Below are 20,325 nucleotides of genomic sequence, written 5' to 3'. Positions count from 1 at the left end.
GTAGGTACCGTATGTATCCGGAAGAAGAGAAGCAGAGAGAGAGAGAGAGAACTGCGGGCTCCTACCAAAAACTATCACTCGTATGAACGTGCGGCACTGCGGCATGTCGAGACACGTCACACGTCACACGAGACATGTTGGTAGGAAGGGGAGGAGGAGGAGTAGAAGAAGAGAAGAAAGAAGTGGGGAAAAAAACAGAAAACAAGAAACGAAGAAGAGAGGGGGGAGGAAAAGGAAAAGGAAGAGCAAAAAATCAAGGGGGGAAAAAAGGAAAAGTAACTCCCAGGCAGCCTCGACGTAGCCCGCCCAAATTGAAAAGATGAAAGCAGTTCAAATACAAACGGAATAAATGAAATAAGAGGAAAAAATGAAACAAAAGGAATACGAGGGATAAGAGGGATAAGAGAGATAAGAGAAAAAAAAGAAATAAAAGAAATAAAAAGATGGAATGAAATAAAACAAAAGAATGTCAACGACCGTGTGCAGTGTCCGAATCCTTATCCACACATGCAGACAGAGTCATAACGATAGCATAAAGCAAATTAAACGCGACTCTGATCAACAAGAATGCGAGTTTAAATCCCCAAATGACGATTCTGACAATGACACGGATAGGCCATGGGAGACCTGCTAGTTCTGATTTGGCCTCTGCAAAAGGATCATTCTTAGGAACGGGGCCAGGGCCAGGGAGGACCATTGGTTCGGGCTGCTTGGATTTCGACTTGGACCTGGGTTTGGCCTTTGATGCGGTATGTTTGACTTTGGACCAGAAGTGTGTGAGGTGCGCAGACGCAGAAGCAAACGGGCTGGACTTTGTCTCGGGTTCCTCAACCATCATGGGTGATGGTATTGGGGCGGTAAAGTCACGAAGAGAAGAGAACGGAGGAGAAGGAGGATAAGGATAAGGATGAGACGGGGATTGAGAATCAATGCTAGTCGCCGGAAGAGGAAGAGGGGAAGGGCAGAGACGGCGGCCTTCGACGAGCGCGACGGCGAAGATTGCAGTGACGACGACATCGACAATGTAGAGAGACGGGATATTGGCAAGCGCGACGGTATCGACGGTAAGCGTGTGGTTGCCAAAGTCGAGACTGGACAGCGTGAGCTGTCGGTCAGGAGAGAGGAGCCTGATGGTGCCGGTGCCAGCCACGTTGAAGCCAGCGTCGCCGTTGATAGTGTCAATGGGAAACGCAACGGGTAGGCCGCCATTCAGGGTAGGATGGACGAGCATGTAGCAGTTTGTGTCGGCGTCCCAGTAGAGACGGCAGCATTCCTTTTCGGCATTCTTGCTGAGTGCCAGACTGGCAATTCGGTGCGAGTTGTTTGACGAAAGGGAAGTAGGGTTCGGTGACGACACGGCCGAGGCGCGCCCGTCGATGGAGTCGAGAGCCATCATGGCGGCGAGTTTGGGGTATATGAGTGTGACAAGGCCGTCGTTGGGTGGGAGGCGCCGGGATGGGTGCTCCAGGTTCAGCATGCAGATGGGAACAGTGATGTTACGATGCGGGTGGCGCCGGCGAATAGTCACTTCGGAGAACAAGTTGGAGCCAGACTCACCATCGGGACAGGAGGAGCTGGGGTTGGAGAATGTTTGCAGGTCGTAGAATGCACGTCCTTCGGCAGATTCGAAGACCAAGGACTCATTGGGGTTCGAAGGAGGTGAACCAAGCGAAGGCTTTTTAGGCTTGACATCCCTGGGTGCAAAGTCAGCAATTTCAATATTACACCTGAATGTTTACGGTCTTGGAAAAAGAGATGGGAATCATTACCTTTTGAACTTGAGTGTGAATGAAGAGCCGTCGTCCTCTACGCCTTGTCCATTTGCTGCAGCCCACAAGGATAGGAGATCCTCCTGGCTTGATAGAGTCGGTTCTGGCATTGGCTCCTGAGAGTCAGATGAAGAAACAGCTGCTGCCGTGTGAGGAGTAAAAGTGTGAGAGGTAATTGTGTTTGACTGCGAGTAGAGGCTGGAACGATAATCCGCTCGACTTGTCTGCTGCCTTGGAATGCGAGCAGGGTCCATCTGCGAAGGAGCATATCGTTGTTGCGACAACGGCAGGTTCGAGTTGTATGTCGGAAACATTGATCGCATCGGGGGTGATTGGCTCGGAGACGATGACCTTTCTGTGTGAAGCTGTACTGACTCTGTCCCAAGTGCTTCTGCATTGTTGTTTATATTTTCTGGCGAGCCTGGCCTGCTCGACACAGGTGTACCACCTCGGACACGTTGGTCAACGATATGAGCCGATGGAGGAAGAGTGACGATGGGCCCATCCGGAGCATCTGTGACTTGAATGACAAGACTCTGCGCAGCCACTGACGGCTTGGTTCTATCTTGAAATGTCGATAGAGGTATTTCAGGCTGGGCCCGATGAACCCGAGCCGGCTTAGCAGTTGATTCATTCCTCCTGCTTCGAGGAAGTGGAAACATTTCCAAGGCCGGACTGAACACCATTCTTGCAGCGAGTCGTGTCTATGTACGCCTAAAGATGCGTGGTATGAAATCGGGCTCCCAAAAGTCCAACACTAGGTAGGAAGAAAGAAGAATATTCACAAAGTGGCTCTTTAGTTGCCTAATGTTTCGCTGGATCAACTTGCAACGCGGACTCTATGGAGCAAAATAAAACTTTCATGAAAATCCAAAAGAAGTCAGATGCAAAGCAGAATGCAAAACGAAATGCGTAGCCAGGTGCCATGAAAGCAATGCAGGGACAAGCTGGCTCCATATAATACCGCGCATGGGCGCCCTGGCCCCGTGTAGGGCCAAAATCTCAAACATAGCGTCTTATGGAAAAGTCAAAAAAAGAATGTTGCAGCTCTTAGTACACAAGTGAGGGGCTACCTGGATCCGTTTTGCCTAATTATGCCGTGGGTAAGGAAAAGAGATGGCAGTCTATGTTTAGACCTTGATTGATATGTGGTCGGAGAGGTTCAAGGATGCGCCCATGGCTTGCAGGATGTACCCAAATAAAGTGACCTTTCCCCTGTCCCTTGAAGCTGCCCTGCTCTCCCATTGGCTGTCCCGTACAATAACCGCCCGCCTAGTGACGATTCCCGCTACTTCGCGCAGCCTTAGGTTTCGCCAAACACAGAACACTGATAATCAAACACAGCATATCTAAGGAACATCGGCTTACCCAACAAAGCGCTATTGTAATGCCATCTCATTCAAACACATGTGTTGTATTCTGTATTGACTAGCTTGTTTCCGCTTCGTGCCGTCTGCGGGGTAACATTACCAATAACCTTGAAAATAACGGTCTGGTTTACTCATTACTCAGGTACTATAACCGGTATTTTATTTCACCAACTGATCACGATGACCAATTTATTATTTGCATACGAGCAGGTAGTAATATAATATTCAATAGGCTAATCGTACAGAAGAAGCATAAATTATAACTTGATAATCTCAAAGGTCTTCAAATAAGCGTAGTAACCCATAGCAATACAAAACAATACAGGGTTTGCCCGACTCAGTACGTGTCGTTTGGCATACCCTCATCATCACCAGGCTCACGGTAGGTGCCTCGAGGACGAGCACCACGGGTGCGCTCGCCAATTATGTTGGAATCATCGATGACTTCACGCTCATCTTGGGCTGAAGAATAACCATGTATTAGCCAAAACCACGCGAGAGCGCGAACGAAATAACCACTACTATATATACTCACCGAGATATTCATCCGAGTCTGCTTTGACAGGGTCAATGGGATCCTCGACAGGCATCTCATCCTTTTGGACGGGAATATGGCGCTGGCCAGTGCGACTGATATAGCTATTCTCCTTGGAGTCGCCGGCAGGAACGTCACCTCCGACAAAGTCGTTCTGCTGTTCGTACTGATCGTCGGCTGAAGACATGATGATTTGTATGAATGAGAGAGTTTCAGATTAATCTTTCTGTTGTGTGGAGGCGTTTCGGAGAGAATGTAAGTGACTTTGTAAGAAAATATCGAGTGGTGAATATCAGTCTCAATGTTCGACATTGTGAGTTTATATACACAGATCAATACTGGAAATAATATTTAATATCTTTAGGAAGATGATTAGGATGTCGTCAGATCACGCGAGGGATATGAATGTATTGCCTCATGGATATCGACTGTTGATGTCACTAAAGCATGGACACTTTAATGCATCCGGCAGGTAGAACTACCATGCAGGCGAGATGCTAATTGACTTAACCTTTCGTATCTGCTTACCTAGGTAGAATGGGAAGCAAGTTGCATATACGAAATACAAGAGCAAAAGATGGACATAGTAGGTCATCTTCGCCATATGCTGGATGAAATCCCATCTCCAATTCTCATTAGACTCGCTTTAGGCCTTGGCTGCAAGGGGAAATGACGATTGCAATTGTAGCGACAAGCGGGACGGTAAGATGAACGGGCCGTAGTATATTGCATAGAACTGAGGTAATCTGTCATGACCACTATATTATCATTCATTCAGCAGGGCAAAGGCAGTGAGGATAAGGCTTCGACCGGTCTTGATCTTCGATTCTTGGATCTGGGTTGAAACTGGGGTAAGATCGCGTCGTCACGGATAGCTTTGATCGAAGAGTTAGCGCCGATCTATGACCTCAGCTTAACCAGCCAAGTTCTGCTTCCAGCTCAGGTCCCGAATTTCTAGAGCTTTTAGCATCAGATTTAGCGCCAGAGCTTGACGAGTGGAGGACGTCAACACTCAATTGTAAGGAGGAAATCAGACAGTAGTAAATAGCGTTTTGACTCTTCTCTTTCTCGTCATCTGTGAAACCGCAGTTTCCATTCCAGTGCCTGTCATCAGTAAACAACTGAAACGAATCAGCTTCACCCATTCGAATTAGAAGTAAAATAAATGCAGGTCTCTCAATTGGTGGCTATTGTAACATAAACTGAATTGTCAACTATCTATGTCGTGAAAGAATATCCATATAAAAGTACCGCTGGACGCTGTCACTAAATCATCTTTCGGCAATCATGGGCATCGACAATGACTAGCCAAAAGCTGTGTGTAATCAAACTCTGTACTCTGCGTCTGACATCAACCTTTCAGCTTCGTTTCCACAGTCCATGCAATAATCCAATCCCTCATTAGGGTAAACGTGGCCATTTGCACATTGCTTCAAAGGTTGATCGTCGCACGCCATCCATCGCCTCCAATAATTGTCCAGCCCATATTCATAAAAGGGCATTTCAATTAGATTTTCCGCTTGAAGAGCCTGTTCCACATGATTGAAAGCCTTCCCGAGCGTTGAGGAGATCCGAGGTAGATCATTGCAAGCGGCCCTGGCTTTGTCCATATCGCGCTCAATTTCGTCCTCATCTTGAACGTCCAATGCCTTTGAGATGAGATGAAATTCAATCTTCGTCAATCTCATGCAGACTTTTAAGAATTGCAAACTGTGCGCTTCACAATAGCTGATTGACTTTTCCATGCTCTCAATGTTCGATTGCGCCCGTTCTCCGATCATTACGTGAAGGGCTTCTGCAATTGCCGGGAGTCTCTCAGATGCATCCGGTACCTGTTTCAGATGGCTCGCGGTCTTCATTGCTTCACGCAGGGTAGCAAGACGACAGCGGTGAAAAAGATAATCTAACTGTGCGCTAAACGCCCATTTTGGATTATTTTCTCGCGGCTGAAATTCCGATGCAACCTGGTTGTCATAATTCCGTTCAAATGAGACAGCAATTTCACCTGATTAAGGGTCAGAGAAGTTTGCCTCGGATGAAAAAAAAAAAAAAAAAAAAAAAGAAAAAAAAAAGCTTACCTTTGAAGGAATCAATCTGGGCTTGGACGCCGTTCATCCAGTTTCCGCGTTCGTGAACCAAACTCTGGTTCGTCTCCGCGGAAAGAGGGCCTGGCTTCACGTTGTCGCAAAATTTCTCGAATTGGTTTGCGAGCAATTCTGAATCCCTTTCCGAGGATGCCGCTAGAGTCGCGATACGCTTCCCGATCGCTTTGATGGATTTGAAATCTTCGCCAAGGCACGGCCCCGATATTTTGGGGGGTTTGATAGTCGATGGGAGGCAGTGATCGCATCGTGGACAAGCCCCTGCGTGGCACCTATAAATTGTAGTCAGCTACCTTCAATGACACAGATATTGACAAGGCGTCCCAAAATCCTTACTTGGCAGGGCATATATGTCCGCATTCGAGCCTCCTTTTGCAGAGCGTTCGACAAGGTGGATGGGCCGGAAGTGCAGCACATTCAGAGCAAGCTGATTTGCATATGTGCCCGCATCGGAGGAATGCCCCGCACTGCTCCGTACAGCGGCGAGGCTCATCACGGTTTGAACAGGTAATCCTGAGCATATGCCCACAAGAAAGCAATTCCCTCTTTTTAACGTGGCCACAGCGGATTTCCGATAACCTGCTTTGTTCTTGGCAAGGTAAAAGAGTTGAGTGACCGCATGAAAGCACGAATCGCCGGGAAAGATTGCAGTCGCTGCAGGGGTCCCCACAGGCGTTCTGGCATTTGTGCCCGCATTTGTGCACGCGTCTGCAATCCTCTAGACATTTCATTCGACTGTGCAACTCAGGATCATGGCATCTGTAATCGATGAGCAAATATCGAGAGTACTCTTTTCTTTTGACTTACTTTTCTTTGCAAAAGTGCCCACAAGAAAGCAACTTTCCGCATAATAGAGGACACTGTCCCACCTTTTCCCAGTCCGACGGTATAAAAGCACGGCCAACACCATGCGGATGACGAGAACAACTCAGGAGAAATCGTGGTCCTAACAACTGCTTTGATCTGAAAACATTACTTGAAGGAGTCAGCCATACTTGTGTCTCGCCACGATGTCGTCGTGCAAACCTACATTATTTTACTCCACATTGGGACGTTTCTAACAACATCTGCATTCCCGATTACATAGAATCCGTCTCGCGCGCGGCTAAGCCCAGAAGTTAGAGATAACAAACTCAAATGATAGTCCTTTATGCTAACCTGCACGCAACATTGATGCGATTTTCAGTCTTGAGAAACCCAACATTCTTTTCGGCATTGCTTCTCACGGCGCTAAAAATGATTATTTTGGCTTCTTCACCTTGAAAATTATCTCTGAAAAGGATGATTAGCATGTGGTCACCAGTGTTACAATGAGAAAGTTGCTTACATTGTAGCAACACGCAGCATGTCAAGTACACCAACATGTGTCTTGTATCCAGCTGGAGCATTCTCTTCACTCAGAAGACCGGCGGCGATTAATTCTTCTCGATCAGACTCGCTTAGCCAAACGGAGCAATTAAGGCTCAAGAATCTTGTAAGTGCAGCCAGTTGTCCGTTGTATGGAGTCTTAGTACAAGTCAGGAATCTCATTGCATTTTTATTTGGTCGGGGTCCGCAGCGAACACTTACCAAAACAGCAATGTCGTTTAGCCCATACTCATTACCTGACACCAGATAATTGACAAGCCCTGCAACCATTTCAACCTCGAAAAGATTCGAAAAAGAACTCGTTGCTTTGGAAGCTCCATTTGGAGTATCTTCAGGCATGTGATGATTAAACCAGTACATCCTATGTACCATACCAGCAACTCGTTTGTGTGATTTTGTAGAATCATGATCCTAGATCGTTTAGAGACCGCTTGAATCACGTTGGGATTGTTACTCACTTTAAGGTACGGATATAGAGTCGCACGCGAAAGGTCGGCGATGTCCGGATGCATTCTCCGTTGCAAATTCAATTTGGAAACGGGAAATGGTTCCATCCATTCGTCTTTCGTCATTGCCAATCTTTCAAACAAAGACTCATCAAGCCTATAATGGCTGCCGATTGTCGTCTCAAGAGAAAGGTTTCGCTCACGCACGTGCGGCCTGACAACAAGTTAATTAAGAATCCAGGGAATTGCCAGGTGACCATACCTAAGCTGCAATGGGTCTCCAATAAAGATCGCATGTTCAACTGAAGGAAAGAGTGTGCACATTGTATGAGCTTCCATAACCTCACCAGCTTCTTCACAGATGACCACGCGGGCTTGAACTTTGTTTAACAAATCCCAGTACGCGGCGCAAGCCGTGGTAGTTAGGCCAATGACCTGCTCTACAGTGCTGTCAGCTGAAGGTCCTTGATCAATTAAAGGCGTCAACTTACGGTTTTGGAGGCATCTAGAATCCCTGTCGTCCCTGCCCTTTAACCAATTTTTGTCGGCATTGAAATGACGGCACTGTAACTCCACTAGTTGATCAACGAGAAGACGGTCTCCTAACTCGTTCTTCCATCGATCTAACAAATCGTGGCGCTCAGTCAGCGACATTGACCATATGTTGACGCCATGCGCAGTTAGGTCGTGAGATTGTCGGCATCGAGTAGTAATCTTGTCGAACAGCGCTTGGATTATGCCTGGAGCAGCTGATGAGTTATTTTCGAAGAAGGGATCGACACCCAGATATGTTCCAAATTCTTCCGACAAAGTCGGCAATGAGACGATGTCCGCGCCCTGAGACCAACAGTGATAGATAAATCCAATGGCTTTTCGAGCCAGTCGCCGGTTTGGTGAGCCGTCATCGGCCGATTCCATGGATGAAAACTGGTCGTAGATTGAGGGATAATGGGAAGCCAGGTGTTCCTTGACAACGTGCCAGTCCAGCCTTTCGCCATTAATAGCCGCACACCACTTGGTGCCCTGACTGAAAAGTGCTGTGGAAGGGTCAGCTGCAAGAAATATCTTTCGTAAAACCTTCCTTACCTTCTCGACGCGCCCTGTGCGTGTAGGTTTCGTGCCGATCCTTTCTCGACACTTTCATTTTGCGACTTAGCTCCTTTAAAAGATGTGGCTTTGTCCATTCCTTTTTACTACCCCCACCAAGCCGCGCAATGCTTGTAATGCCTTCGTTTTTCAAATCTTCTAAGAAGCTGTCCAACGCATGATTGGTCATGCACACGGCGATAATGGGTCTCTGGGAGTCCTCTGGTTGAGAAGCTAAAATAGCTTTCACAAGCGCAACCCCCAAATAAGTCTTCCCCGTACCGGGAGGACCTTGGGTGAAAGCTAATTCCCGAGTTAAACATTCAATAAGTGCCACGCTCTGTCCTTCATCAAGGGTTGTTTCCTTTCCCAACCGGTTCATAAACTTTGTACGTTGGTCTTCATCTGCTACATCTTCGAGAGACATACGAAGTTCACAAGTCAAAGTCCTTCTTTCCGGGCGCCGTAGATTCGAAAGATTAAATGAAAAACCAGGTTGTCGCGCATAGGCTGGAGGCTGGATATTGAATGATGTAGCTTGGTAAAACGAAGGTGCTATCAATGGCGCAAAAGGCAGCTTATTTCCATTGTACAGGTTCTGAAGTCGCTTCAAACAAGAAGAAAAACTCGCAAGTAGTACATTCGGAAATTCTACCAAAACAAACTCGCCACGACAGATCGAAGTTTTGTAGAGCAATATTCGTGTAAAGTCATTTCGTTCGTCTTTCTGGGCAAATGAGAGCTGAACGGATGCTGCAATATTAATTAGCTCATATTACAAGCAATACCAAGCACAGAAGCCTTACCTCGAATGCCTTTGCCGCCACGGGATAGCATAGCCTCCGTACTCTGCCGAAGATGCACTTCAAAAAATGTGACTGAGAGACTGCGATGGTCGGCATCTAGCCCTACAAGAGCTACCAGCATCCCCCTTTCCAAGAATCCCGACTTGCTCATATTCCCATGTCCTCGAAAGGAAGGAGGACACCAATAGCTCACACGAACGATGAGCCCACAACGCTCATCGAAGCTAAAGTCCTCAAACTTGACGTCCCTAAAGAGTGAAAATCTGCTCCCTCGTGGCGTCTCTTGCCTGATTAGCCCGTTGTCAATGGCTGGGCTTCCATCAGGACGCTCAAACAGCATCTGGCCGGCTCGATAAGACACATCGGCCAGCATCTCGGTGCTCTCGTATCTGAGCATCCGGAACAAGGCGTCGACGAGCTTCGGCTGGCCATCCCCCTCGACGTGAGAGATCTGATGACTCTTCGATGGTACAAAAGGTGGCCTTCCAGAGAGAATCTCGTCCGTAGTGGGGAGTATTCGAATATCCTGGATATTGATGTGATCGTTATTGTGACGAGCTCCAGAGAGGGATAGGAAGCCGGGACCATCAGAGTCGAACGGTGGATCCAGCTGAGTACGTGGACGATTGGAAATAAAATTTGGGGCTGAGTCGACGCTCACCCTAGCCAAGGACAAGGAAAGGGAGAGGTCAGTTTCCACAACCCGACAAAGATCATGGCTGTCTGTGCAGCTGTTCCCGTTAGAGCAGTACCCTTGAAGGTACTGGCTGCATAACGACGCTCGCTGACGCTCCTGCAAGACAGGTGGTGGAAGCTGGTGAGCTCCAAACTGCACCATGATTGCAGACCTTGATGATCCGCAGGTGCAGATGGAGGTGAGCTGGCAAACCTTAGAAGAAATGCAGAAGCAAGTAGTAGACAGCTGAAATGCACAACGAAGCCACAATATATGGCGGAACGATTGATGTGACGGTGAGAATAAAATGATCGAAGTAAGTGGATCTGTTATAACTGAAGAAGAGAGAAAGAGGAGAAGAAAGTTGGAGAGAATTACTCGGTTATTTCAAGAGAGCCGGTGTCTAGTCAACCGCTATTCCATGACTTTGTTTGGTTTGTTTGCCGTTATATTGTTTTCAAATGGGAGGAGTGAAGCAGTGAAGCAGTGAAGCGAAGGCCATCGCCAAGCGCCTTCCTGGGTCGAACGGGAAAAGCCAGTTCTCTCTCCAAATATTCAATTATGGACTTTTACTCCGTGGAGCTGAATCTCCAAGAATCGAATGCCTAAATTCAGACCGTTCATAACTACAAGGAGAGAGGCCCACTAATTCCAACTGAAGGACTTTTGCCCGTTGTAGGCTATTTCTATGTAAGATCAGAATAAATTTGCCATTATAGCACCGTGGCAGCGAGCCCTCCAAGATTTCACCAAAGCATGTCCCGTTCACAGAGACAGTTTCTGAAGGAACAGAATGAGCGAGGGGATTGCAAGGAATGCTTCGAGAACGAACTGAGGAAGAAAAGCGTGTATTGTATGCAATAGTCTTAAAAGAGGGGTACGGCACATGCGGTTCGCTCTCGATAGAAGGGAGAAAATGTCTTGCTTTGAAAAGCCCTAATTGCACCAAAGTAATTCATTAGCTTCGCCATATTTGCAGGCCTAGCTATCGAGTAGCAAAGGTTTTTGAGAAGAAGCATGTATTCTGTAGAAGAGAAGGCAGCCTCGTTGGGAGGTCGGTATCGGTAAAAAACTAGTGTACATATCCACGTGGGATGTCACGTCAATTGCAACTTCTTGCTAGAAGCGCAGCTATAGAAGGAAGTCGTAACATGGAGTCGCATTTGTAACAGCCTGATTTACCACGTTAAATTCCATGCGCTTCAGATAGGCGATTTGTAGGCGACATATTAGCTCATACCTTCCAAGTGAGCAAGTTCCTTCGACTTAAACAGGCTCAGGCGGCTTTCCTTCGCGATCTCCGGGTCCTCGCGGGCGGGTTTTCCTCTTGATTTTCGGCAGGATCTTCGACTTCAACCGCTGAGTCTTTGGTCTTGGTTGATCTCCTGCCCCGACCGCCCTTTGTTGAAGCAGTATCCTTCTTGACAGGGGCTTTCACATCTTGGATGGCATCCTCCTCATCCTCAGCGTGCGCTTTGCGCGCTTTCCCTTTTCGTCCAGCAGAGCTCGCCTTCTTGGTTGGCGCTGATTCTCCTTCATCTTCGGTCTCATCGAGTTCCTCTTCGACCTTAGTCTTTCCTTGTTTCTTTGTAGCGGCCTTCTTCTTTTTTGGTTGCGCCTCCTCTTCTGCGTCATCCGATTTGCGGCCACGTTTTTTCTGCTGAGGCTCAGCTGCAGCTTCCTCATCGTCCTTCTAGAAGTCCGAAAATTGTCAACAATGGGAATGCAAGACTGAGGGATAATACTTGCCTCTTCTTTGCCAGCCTTCTTCCGGGGAGCAGGTTTCCGCATGCCGCGACTACCAGGGACATTGCACTCGGGATCCTGAAATACTTATTAATGGAGCTTGTCGATGATGTCTACATGATTGTTGACATACGCCTTTCCAATCCTCATTGTCGACATGGCCTTGTTCCACGGAACGTTTGACCTTGTCCTGCAAATCCTCAGGAATTTCGTCGAAACCATCCAATTGCTCGAAATCTCCTTCGATAGCATCGCTAACATTTTTTATTTGGCTAGGAGTGACACAGCCCCTGGAGAAGATTCAGCAAATTGCGCTTGAAAGAATACATAAAGTAGGTACTTACCAATGCTTCCACGCCCAGGTGCCCTTCTCCTGGATTGTAACCCAGGTACCAAAGCGAAGCTCATCTTTGTTGATTTTGATGCCATTGTCTTTGCATTCTTTGTTCTTGCAACCAGCTCTGCCGCTTTTGGACAGCTCTTGATTTTCTGTTAGCAACACGACAAAGAAGCCGGCAACCTCCAAACGTATGAAACAAAATTACGAAAAGTATGCTCAAGAGAGCAGCAGTGACATAATAAAATGCATGAATGCGAATAACGGAATATTAGAACCTACCGACACGGTAAGGCATTGCTAGCAGCCCAGTGCCTTGAAATGGGCAGGGATTTTGCAGATGTTCTTAGAACTGAGAGACATTAGCATTTGCTAGAAGCTCTGGCGAGGAACGTCAAAACAAAACGGGCGCGATGAGGTCATAAGCAGAAGTTTCTCCCCTTACCTCGTGATGCACCCTGTACTTGGTGCTAATTACTGGCAGCAGTTATTCTGGTTTGAAGTATTTTACAGGAAGATGGAGCTCTATTTAAGTCGAAGCTCCTGGCATTGAAATTACAGATGATGTGACCTCTGTCGTGGAATCAGTGTTGCTCGTTACCTAGCAGGCAGCACACGTGCCGAAATGCTCACGAGAATTGAGTTGACCCTGGGGACGAGGGACCCCTTTCGAACTTCGGCTAGACTTGGCGATTTCTCGATCGTGACGACCACCAAAAAATATCTTCGGCAAAACATTCCCTTTAAACCAAAGAAAAGCTGCAAGCTCCTCAAATATTTCGAGATTGGGCAGAATAAAGTAGAAGCTACAGCAGCCGGACTTCTCTACAAACTGCCATTAGGGTCCATTTTGCCAAATCCGATATTCATCTGCATTCGTATAATCCAATTGATTCTGCAATGCGGTAAAATTGAGTCTCGAACGACTTCCCCTGCGAGAATCGACGTGGCTGCGCCTACAGTCTCTTGATGCCACATCACGCTCGACCGGGCTCGATTTTGTATCGTGCTCTACAAGCTCACGGCGGCACTCGCAGCAATGGATTGATTTTGGTCGCGGATTTTCTCGTCCCCTCGTTATCGTCGCGCTGCTTGTCGAGCCAATTTCGGAGCTGGTCGTCCTCGCCAAGCAGTCGTTATGCCTCTACAATTTCTCCCTCCGTTCCATCGCCGGTAGGAACTGAGGCGTTCAATGTTATCCTTGGTGGGATCGTCGATCTTCATGGGAGTAAAGAAGGCAAGCGACTGTACGATATCTGGTGTCAGGAATCAGAAGGCACGATATCCAGGGCAAACAAACCTTCCAGGCGGTTAAGGGCTGAGACAGATGAGAAAAGTTGGAGTAATGATGAGAATCCTCTGTCTTCCGGCACTGTACCCTTGAGGCGGGGTCTCGAATCTTCCTCTGGAAATTCCAAGCAGAACATTCGAATCGGACCTCCTGGCAGTAATGTACGCCCGGCCGTTTCCCCTTGAAACAATTTTTCCTCTTTGATTCGTTGGCCGTGCTGACAGTAACCCAAGGCTCTGCGGCCTCCAGATGAGTCTCTTCATGATCCAGAAGCATGGGCCGCCCTTGTAGATCCCTTTCTCCCGCACACCCTGCGATCAAACTCCTCCCAAGAACAGCTTGCCGAGCAGGTCCCACAGGGTTCCCGACAGGCATTGGTCACGATTCTGTCTTTGGCTCGTCGGCAGTATGATATCGATATACTGGCACATATGGGCTGCAATCAAGGCCGTTGGCAAGCTGTTCTATGGATCATTACCAAATGGGTCAACCGGTCCGCTCCCGGGAAGGAACTCATTTCCAGGGAAATTCTGCGCAATGCCGCAACCTTGCCGCAAAATCAAGGCTTAAATGAATTGACTGCATCCCCTACATCAATGGAGGCTCGAAAGGTCACTGCGAGATCGCAGCTGCGGTCGTTTGACGGAATTACAGAACATGACCCAGCATATATAAAGGTTGGCAAGTCGAAAACATATCGCGATTTACTCGCGGAATTCTGGCAGAGCATAGGCCACTTTATAATCATTTCTGGAAACCAATCCGAGCAGGAAGCACAACGGATCCTCTCATTCGTTCGCCAGATTCTGGCCCATTTTCACCACGTTGGTGTCGTTTCAAATTCTATATACAGATATATACCCGAGGCAGAGCTGCCCGTATTGCACAAACCGCCGACATTGCACCTTCTCTCTTCCCGGATTTTGGCTTCGTTGTCGGATGCCTCTTGGAGAGCTCGAGAGGAAGAAGTCCTTGCAGAGGCCAAAACGGTTGGTGCAGAATCAAATTACAAAGGCTATCAACTACCGAGCGCAAGGTATAAGCTCAAAGTCAGAGAAATCGGGCCTGAAGTTTGGATGGAATTCGTGCTATGGTCCTGCGTAGAGGATCGTCTTATAGGGGCCAGTGCTTGGCTCTTGAAAAAGATGAGTGGATCAGAGGCCATTGGTGGGCGGGCCTGGGCTGTCGTCAATTGGGAGACGATTCAGCGATCCGTCAGAGATAAGACTGGACATGCCAAGATTGACTGGGCGCGAGTAGAGGCCGGCCGAGATATAGCAACTGGAAGCGTCGAAGCGTATAGTCGACTGCCTCCAGTTGTTGACATGGGCGAGCGCACGGTCAGCAGCGAGGTGGTCGAAGCTGTTATTGACGGCTTGGTAGAGACTGCCATGACTGATAACGGGACTAGCCCTGGTTCCATCACTGCGACAATCGAAAATATATCTCTCTTGCAGCATTTACTGGAGCGGGATGGGTTCGGCTTCAGCGTCGATTTATGGCACATGGCTCTTCTCCGGGTACTAGACACCGAAATGAAGCCATTCGATCTCAATATGCAACTTTTGGAGTCTATTATTTCCTTGGTCCCCGTTTTTTGCTTCAAGGAGCATCCGCCTGCCAATCTAGAGCCGGATCATCCTGATAATTTATTCGAACTATCTGCTGCGACTATCGGTTTGTGCGATCGGGCTCTGCGTAGCATGATCAAATCTGGACAGATTCAAGCAGCAACTCGTCTTTTCCGCCGCTTACACTCACTCACCCGTGACAAACAACCGGAAACCCTTGCCGGCGAACTGGATGGAAACAACTCAACAAGCGACGTTGACACGACTCATCCAGACGCTGCTGGTCATGACCAGGTTCAAAGGAACACACCATTGTACCAGAATCAACTTTCTCCTTCACTATTAGCTTCATTTCTCGACTTGATCACCGAGTCCAAATGCTTCAACCTCGGCCGTCAACTCCTCCTCGGCGACGGCAAATCAGAACCGGTCATTCCCACAGCTCTGTACTCTCATGAAGCCCTTACACCTGCGCTTCTCCGATTCGCCGCCGCGACCGCAGACTCCTCCCTCCTCGCAGAAGTCGCAAAGTCACTCTCTCCTCCACTTCCCGATCATTTCCTTCGAGCACTCCTCCGCTGCCAGGTGTCACTCACAAACTGGCCTAACGCGGAAGAACTCATGGACTACTGCCAACATGTACACCGGGTCAAATGGATGGCCGGCGATGCTTCAATCCTAGCAGAGGCCGTGCTGCAACAGCAACGTCTGCTCACCATTGCCGCCACTCCAGCTCAACGCACTCAGCAGCAGATATCGCTACATCGCGCAAAGTCGCTGTTGCAGAAACTGCTCTCGGAAGAGTACGGTCCCTTCAAGGGCGCCGTCAATGGCCGCACCAGCAGAGACTACACTGGCATTATCGACGTCCTCAAAACCACGGGTCCTCCCTTGGAAAAGCTATGCCCGAATCTGCTTTCCCAGCACACCCAGATCAAGCCCTGGTCAAACGACAGCTACGCGACAGCTCTCCCGGAAGGATGGTCGCCCGTGGTGCCGAACCTGACCTCAGTGCGTGCGATAATGCGCGGAGCCCTCCAGGAACGGCGACAAGAATTGTTCGATGCCGAAAGCCCTCCAGATCGAGCGGCCAAAGTGGGCATTATGGGATTGCACCTCTACGACAATGACGCGGAACATCATGCGCTCTTTTCACCTAACCAGTCGCCCCCGTCTGTAGAGGCTGCTTCCATCTTAGACTGGGGTGTCGACATGTATAAGAATTTTGGTGTCTCAGAGGCAGATATTGATCGTGAATTGGACGGCTACATGACCGCTAGCAAGGCCTGGGCTGCTGCTTCTGCCTCTGCTACAACCGCGTAGTTTTGAAAGCCTGGATTATTAGATACCCATTGTAATGCGCGCTGTTTGCCTTGTTTGTTATTATTTTGTTTGCTCCCTGTCCTGTTCGGCTTCAAGAGCTGTGTATACATTTTTTGATATCATTTTATCTTATATTATATATATATATTTATTTATTTGGTATTATACTGTATATATATATTTGATTATTCATCTCATATATACAAAAGGTATTTTCCTCCAAAGTCTCATTGCATAGGAGAGAACATAATATAGAAGAGATATATAACACGTTAACTTTTTTTTTTCTCCAGCCGAATCAAGTAAACTCTGTCATTCAAACCCCTTTGAGACTGGATCCCGTTTTGCTGCCCTTTTCTTTTTTTTCTTTTTCCCTCTTTCTTTTTGGAAGTCACTTCCAATGCTCCAACCCGAATGTCTCATATAGAGAAAAAAAAAAAAAGGACGACTGACGGTATGTACTTTATCTCCGATGCCCATCCGAGACTTAACTCAGTACATTGGCGCAGGCGGCGCGGCCGTGCCCGTCTTGTGCACGCCGGGATGGCCCCCGCCTTCCAGCTCCGAATCGAGTCGCGGATCGGGGTTGTTTCCAATACTAGTCGACTGCTGCGGATCGTAAGCGGGAGCGGTAGCGGTAGCGGGGCCAGTGCCGTGGCCACGGGCTAACAGAAGAGAGGAAAGAGTCTTTCGTTAATAATAGGTTTCTCTTCGGAATTAAAAAAGGACATTCATTACCAATCGGACGTTGCAATGAACATTGCCACAGGATTTGTAAGGGGGGAGAGCGAGGGCCAGGCAGTGGGACAGACAGAGGGACGGACAATGGAACGGGGTTGCAGAGGGAGAGAAAAAGCAATATGTATGAACGGAGTCTGTGCCGGTTCCCGATGCCGGTGCCGATACCGGTACCGATACACGTACACGTAATGGATATAATGTCAAAAAAGCAAAAGGGCATTGATCAGGTTATACGATTAGAAACGTAAAGTGAACAGTGTTATGTAAAACTGGAATGCATGCTTTGTTTTCAAATTCAATGGAGTCAATGGATTCAATGTAATTCGATTTCAAGGCAGGAATAAAGCCAGCAGGATTCTAGCGCGAACTAAAGAAGAAAACAACAATCGTAGTCCCAGTGCCTATCAACGCCAAAAGCTCATCTAGCGAAGAGGAAGAGGAGGATGAGGAATATTGAATCATATACCGGACCCAACACCCGCAGCGTGGCCACTGGCAGTTGGCCCCTTATTTCCCGTCTTCAACTCGTTAAGTCCTGCGGTGGCAACCTGTTCGTTTTTGGAATCCCGCTGGTGAGTGCCGAATGCTTCGTCGACGGCTTGGTTGACGTTGCCGCGGATCGCTTCACCGGCGCCCTGCATCGACAAAATAAACGTATTAGTACTGCCATTTCAAAGCGGCCTGGGGTTTGGCTGCGAGAGTAGCTCAGTAGACAACGGGGGTATGTAACAATATAGTAACGTAGTACTTACGTGAAGACTGGTAGCGGCAGACTTGACTGCGCCCATGGTATCTTTGCCGGCTCTGGCACCAGAGGATGTGGCTGATGTGTTTGACGACATGGCTATTTTAGTTGTCTGAATTGGTTTTAAGATGGTATTGATAAATCAATGTTCTTTGCTTTGAAAAATTGAGAGGTTGGTGTAAAGCTTGGATGTAATGAGGGTGATGAGGAGATGTAGAAATGTAAAGATGTGTTTGAAAGACAAATTGGGAGTTTCTATGGAAGCAGTTAAGATCCGGATTTCCATGCCGGCTGTCAGGTTTTCTGGTACAAAGTACGTCATAATCTGGGGTAACGGGCTCGCTTGCTCGGGCCGAGAGGGACTAGTGGATTTTGCTTTCTGCTCACGTGATATGGCTTTTCTTCAGGTACGGTACCGGTTCTTGTGTTATATTTACATAAGCTTAGCTCGGTGTTCTCGATTGTTTGGTTGCAGTTATCTATCAGTTCTTGAAGTTATATTTGAATGAGTTGCTTTTCGAGAAACTCTTGGTATCTCTGTCAAACTGGAAAAAACCCAGATGACTTGAGACGATCACGTGATTGAAGTGGTGTTTCATAGAAGGTCCACGTTCTTGATGTGAACGTTATGGTAGTCATACTAGAGAACGTGCAACTTATATTGAAATTCTTTGAAATTTTCTATCTCTGAAAAGACGCGCATAGCTCAGGTTTAAAGCGGATATGTTGCTAGGGTGCTTGCGTTGTTGCAAGGTGTTGTTGCATCCCATCCGGTATGATCTTGCTTCAACGGCTATATATACGTCGGAAAATTAAATTAACAGGCAAGCAGTGCTATTTCTTTACTAAATCTTGACAGCAATACTGATGAGAATTCAAACGATGGCTCAGGCTTAAGTCTCCTCGTGGAAAAAAGCCGGCCGAATCGACACATTTTTTAAATAGCCATCTTCCTGACAGCGCTGTCACAAAATGATAATACAGCAAATATTCGTCCACCACAAGACGCATTATTTAAGATAAATAAAGATGACGACGACTACTCCAAGAGAATATCCAAACTCCGATAGTACGTATCAAACGACCTCAGCTCTCCTCACATTCATGAGCACGTCATACTGCTGACGAATCAAGCAATTACATATAGAAACTGGTTTTCACCGAACAAATTGAGAGAAAAGCAAAACCTGATCTGCATCACAATTGCAACTGAGTTAATATATGGTTGATCGTCGACATTAGAACCGGACACAAAGGTTATTGGTTGTCAGTAACCAATCCTGCGTTTATGATAAGACGGTCAAGCTCTATTCAAAGGCAAGACGAGACCCTGGCGGAAAGCATGTGGTAGTAGTTCTGTTGATCTTAACCTCAAAAGGCAATGCCCCCGCAACAGACCCCTCGTGCTTTTTTTGGGAAGAGATTTTTTATCGGAAACGCTCGACCCACGACTCGTGATTCAGACTGCCACTCTAGGCTAGTGGTCTTTGTAGATAGCAGCACGACGCAATTTTTTCACTTATCAATGATCTTCAACATGTACCATTAATCTGGGTCCGATCCAAAAGATTGTTGACGAAGATACTTGATAGAACCATTGACTTGGTGAACCATACATGTTCAAATTGTGGCTTCTAAGTTCATTTAATTGTGGATCAGCTAATAAGAGAATTGGAGCACTGGAGGATGAATCAAGTACTATGACCCCTTGAGCCGTCGGAGAAAATTCTGACTGCTGCATAAGGGACGTCATTGCATATCTTATCGACTTACAGATGATCGTCTCATCCTTGCGCATACCTTGGCCCCTCTCCCTCATGAACTGCAAGGAGTCAAGGGGAATTGGCTCTCCCCCACGATGATCGTGGCACTGAATCTGGTATGGATCTGACAAGAAGGCACGCAACTGCCCATTGAGAGGAACAACCAGAAGTCATCTTTGCTGTTGTCACCTCTTTTCATAATGGCCTCATCTCAACGAGGCTCTGCCCGGCCGGACGTGGCCGAGAAAGGGGCTTGAGCCAAAGTCCATGACCTCGGACGACTAGAGAGTTCGGCGTCTTTTGCAGACAATTTTTCGCCTTTCGCGGCTGCTAATTTAGCTTTTAGCCGACGATGGAAAATGACAGGGGGTTTCCCTGTGAAGCGCCTTACTCAAGGCGGCTAAATCGCGGCTTTCAGCGCTGGACTTCCCTTATGCCCCACCTTCCCAAACTTTCCTTCTGTCAAATGACGAGGGTCGCCAGTGGGTTGTACTCGTACAGCCGGTTTTGACGACGTAATACAACGGACGGATCTCGGTTCTTCAGAGGGCCAGACAAGAAGGCTTTTTCTTTGCGAAGCGGCGCGAGGCAAATTAATATGCCAGGATCGACAACGAACTGTGGACCACTTGGCAAGAGAAATTTCACGT

The 20,325-nt window shown here is 47.7% G+C and overlaps 7 protein-coding genes across 7 annotated transcripts; 2 read left to right on the top strand and 5 right to left on the bottom strand.

Annotated features, from left to right (window-relative positions):
* The first annotated feature begins 22 nt into the window (after nucleotides 1-22).
* On the top strand, nucleotides 23-385 carry L228DRAFT_39229 (hypothetical protein). The gene has a single exon (XM_018336550.1). The coding sequence runs from the start codon at nucleotides 83-85 to the stop codon at nucleotides 299-301; it is 219 nt and encodes a 72-aa protein (XP_018185264.1). The 5' UTR covers nucleotides 23-82; the 3' UTR covers nucleotides 302-385.
* L228DRAFT_250780 (hypothetical protein) lies at nucleotides 34-2,783 on the bottom strand. Its single transcript, XM_018333409.1, has 2 exons — nucleotides 1,770-2,783; nucleotides 34-1,694 (listed from the first exon to the last, which is right to left on the bottom strand). Exons 1-2 carry the CDS (start codon nucleotides 2,453-2,455, stop codon nucleotides 470-472), a joined length of 1,911 nt encoding a protein of 636 aa, XP_018185263.1. The 5' UTR covers nucleotides 2,456-2,783; the 3' UTR covers nucleotides 34-469.
* A 693-nt stretch (nucleotides 2,784-3,476) lies between these two features.
* L228DRAFT_271028 (hypothetical protein) lies at nucleotides 3,477-3,861 on the bottom strand (the record flags this gene model as incomplete). The annotated part of the gene is made up of 2 exons (XM_018335475.1): nucleotides 3,477-3,601; nucleotides 3,675-3,861. 2 exons carry the CDS (start codon nucleotides 3,859-3,861, stop codon nucleotides 3,477-3,479), a joined length of 312 nt encoding a protein of 103 aa, XP_018185262.1.
* A 979-nt stretch (nucleotides 3,862-4,840) lies between these two features.
* L228DRAFT_39185 (P-loop containing nucleoside triphosphate hydrolase protein) lies at nucleotides 4,841-10,441 on the bottom strand. Its single transcript, XM_018336548.1, has 13 exons — nucleotides 9,483-10,441; nucleotides 8,677-9,429; nucleotides 8,082-8,627; nucleotides 7,853-8,030; nucleotides 7,603-7,804; nucleotides 7,346-7,555; nucleotides 7,104-7,282; nucleotides 6,935-7,048; nucleotides 6,807-6,881; nucleotides 6,584-6,751; nucleotides 6,113-6,535; nucleotides 5,753-6,048; nucleotides 4,841-5,679 (listed from the first exon to the last, which is right to left on the bottom strand). The coding sequence occupies exons 1-13, from the start codon at nucleotides 10,318-10,320 to the stop codon at nucleotides 5,000-5,002; spliced, it is 4,662 nt and encodes a 1,553-aa protein (XP_018185261.1). The 5' UTR covers nucleotides 10,321-10,441; the 3' UTR covers nucleotides 4,841-4,999.
* Nucleotides 10,442-11,889: 1,448 nt separating this feature from the next.
* L228DRAFT_39196 (zf-PARP-domain-containing protein) lies at nucleotides 11,890-12,852 on the bottom strand. The gene is made up of 4 exons (XM_018336549.1): nucleotides 12,687-12,852; nucleotides 12,524-12,593; nucleotides 12,249-12,384; nucleotides 11,890-12,194 (listed from the first exon to the last, which is right to left on the bottom strand). Exons 2-4 carry the CDS (start codon nucleotides 12,537-12,539, stop codon nucleotides 11,957-11,959), a joined length of 390 nt encoding a protein of 129 aa, XP_018185260.1. The 5' UTR covers nucleotides 12,540-12,593; nucleotides 12,687-12,852; the 3' UTR covers nucleotides 11,890-11,956.
* Nucleotides 12,853-12,993: 141 nt separating this feature from the next.
* On the top strand, nucleotides 12,994-16,504 carry L228DRAFT_285643 (hypothetical protein). Its single transcript, XM_018336359.1, has 2 exons — nucleotides 12,994-13,693; nucleotides 13,766-16,504. The coding sequence occupies exons 1-2, from the start codon at nucleotides 13,211-13,213 to the stop codon at nucleotides 16,424-16,426; spliced, it is 3,144 nt and encodes a 1,047-aa protein (XP_018185259.1). The 5' UTR covers nucleotides 12,994-13,210; the 3' UTR covers nucleotides 16,427-16,504.
* Nucleotides 16,505-17,625: 1,121 nt separating this feature from the next.
* L228DRAFT_271023 (hypothetical protein) lies at nucleotides 17,626-18,009 on the bottom strand (the record flags this gene model as incomplete). The annotated part of the gene is made up of 2 exons (XM_018335474.1): nucleotides 17,626-17,802; nucleotides 17,920-18,009. 2 exons carry the CDS (start codon nucleotides 18,007-18,009, stop codon nucleotides 17,626-17,628), a joined length of 267 nt encoding a protein of 88 aa, XP_018185258.1.
* Between the last annotated feature and the right edge of the window lie 2,316 nt (nucleotides 18,010-20,325).

Source organism: Xylona heveae, assembly GCF_001619985.1.
Source record: "Xylona heveae TC161 unplaced genomic scaffold L228scaffold_12, whole genome shotgun sequence".
Taxonomy (NCBI): domain Eukaryota; kingdom Fungi; phylum Ascomycota; class Xylonomycetes; order Xylonales; family Xylonaceae; genus Xylona; species Xylona heveae.
Note: the sequence above shows the minus strand (reverse complement) of the source record. Positions and strands in the feature narration are given on the sequence as shown.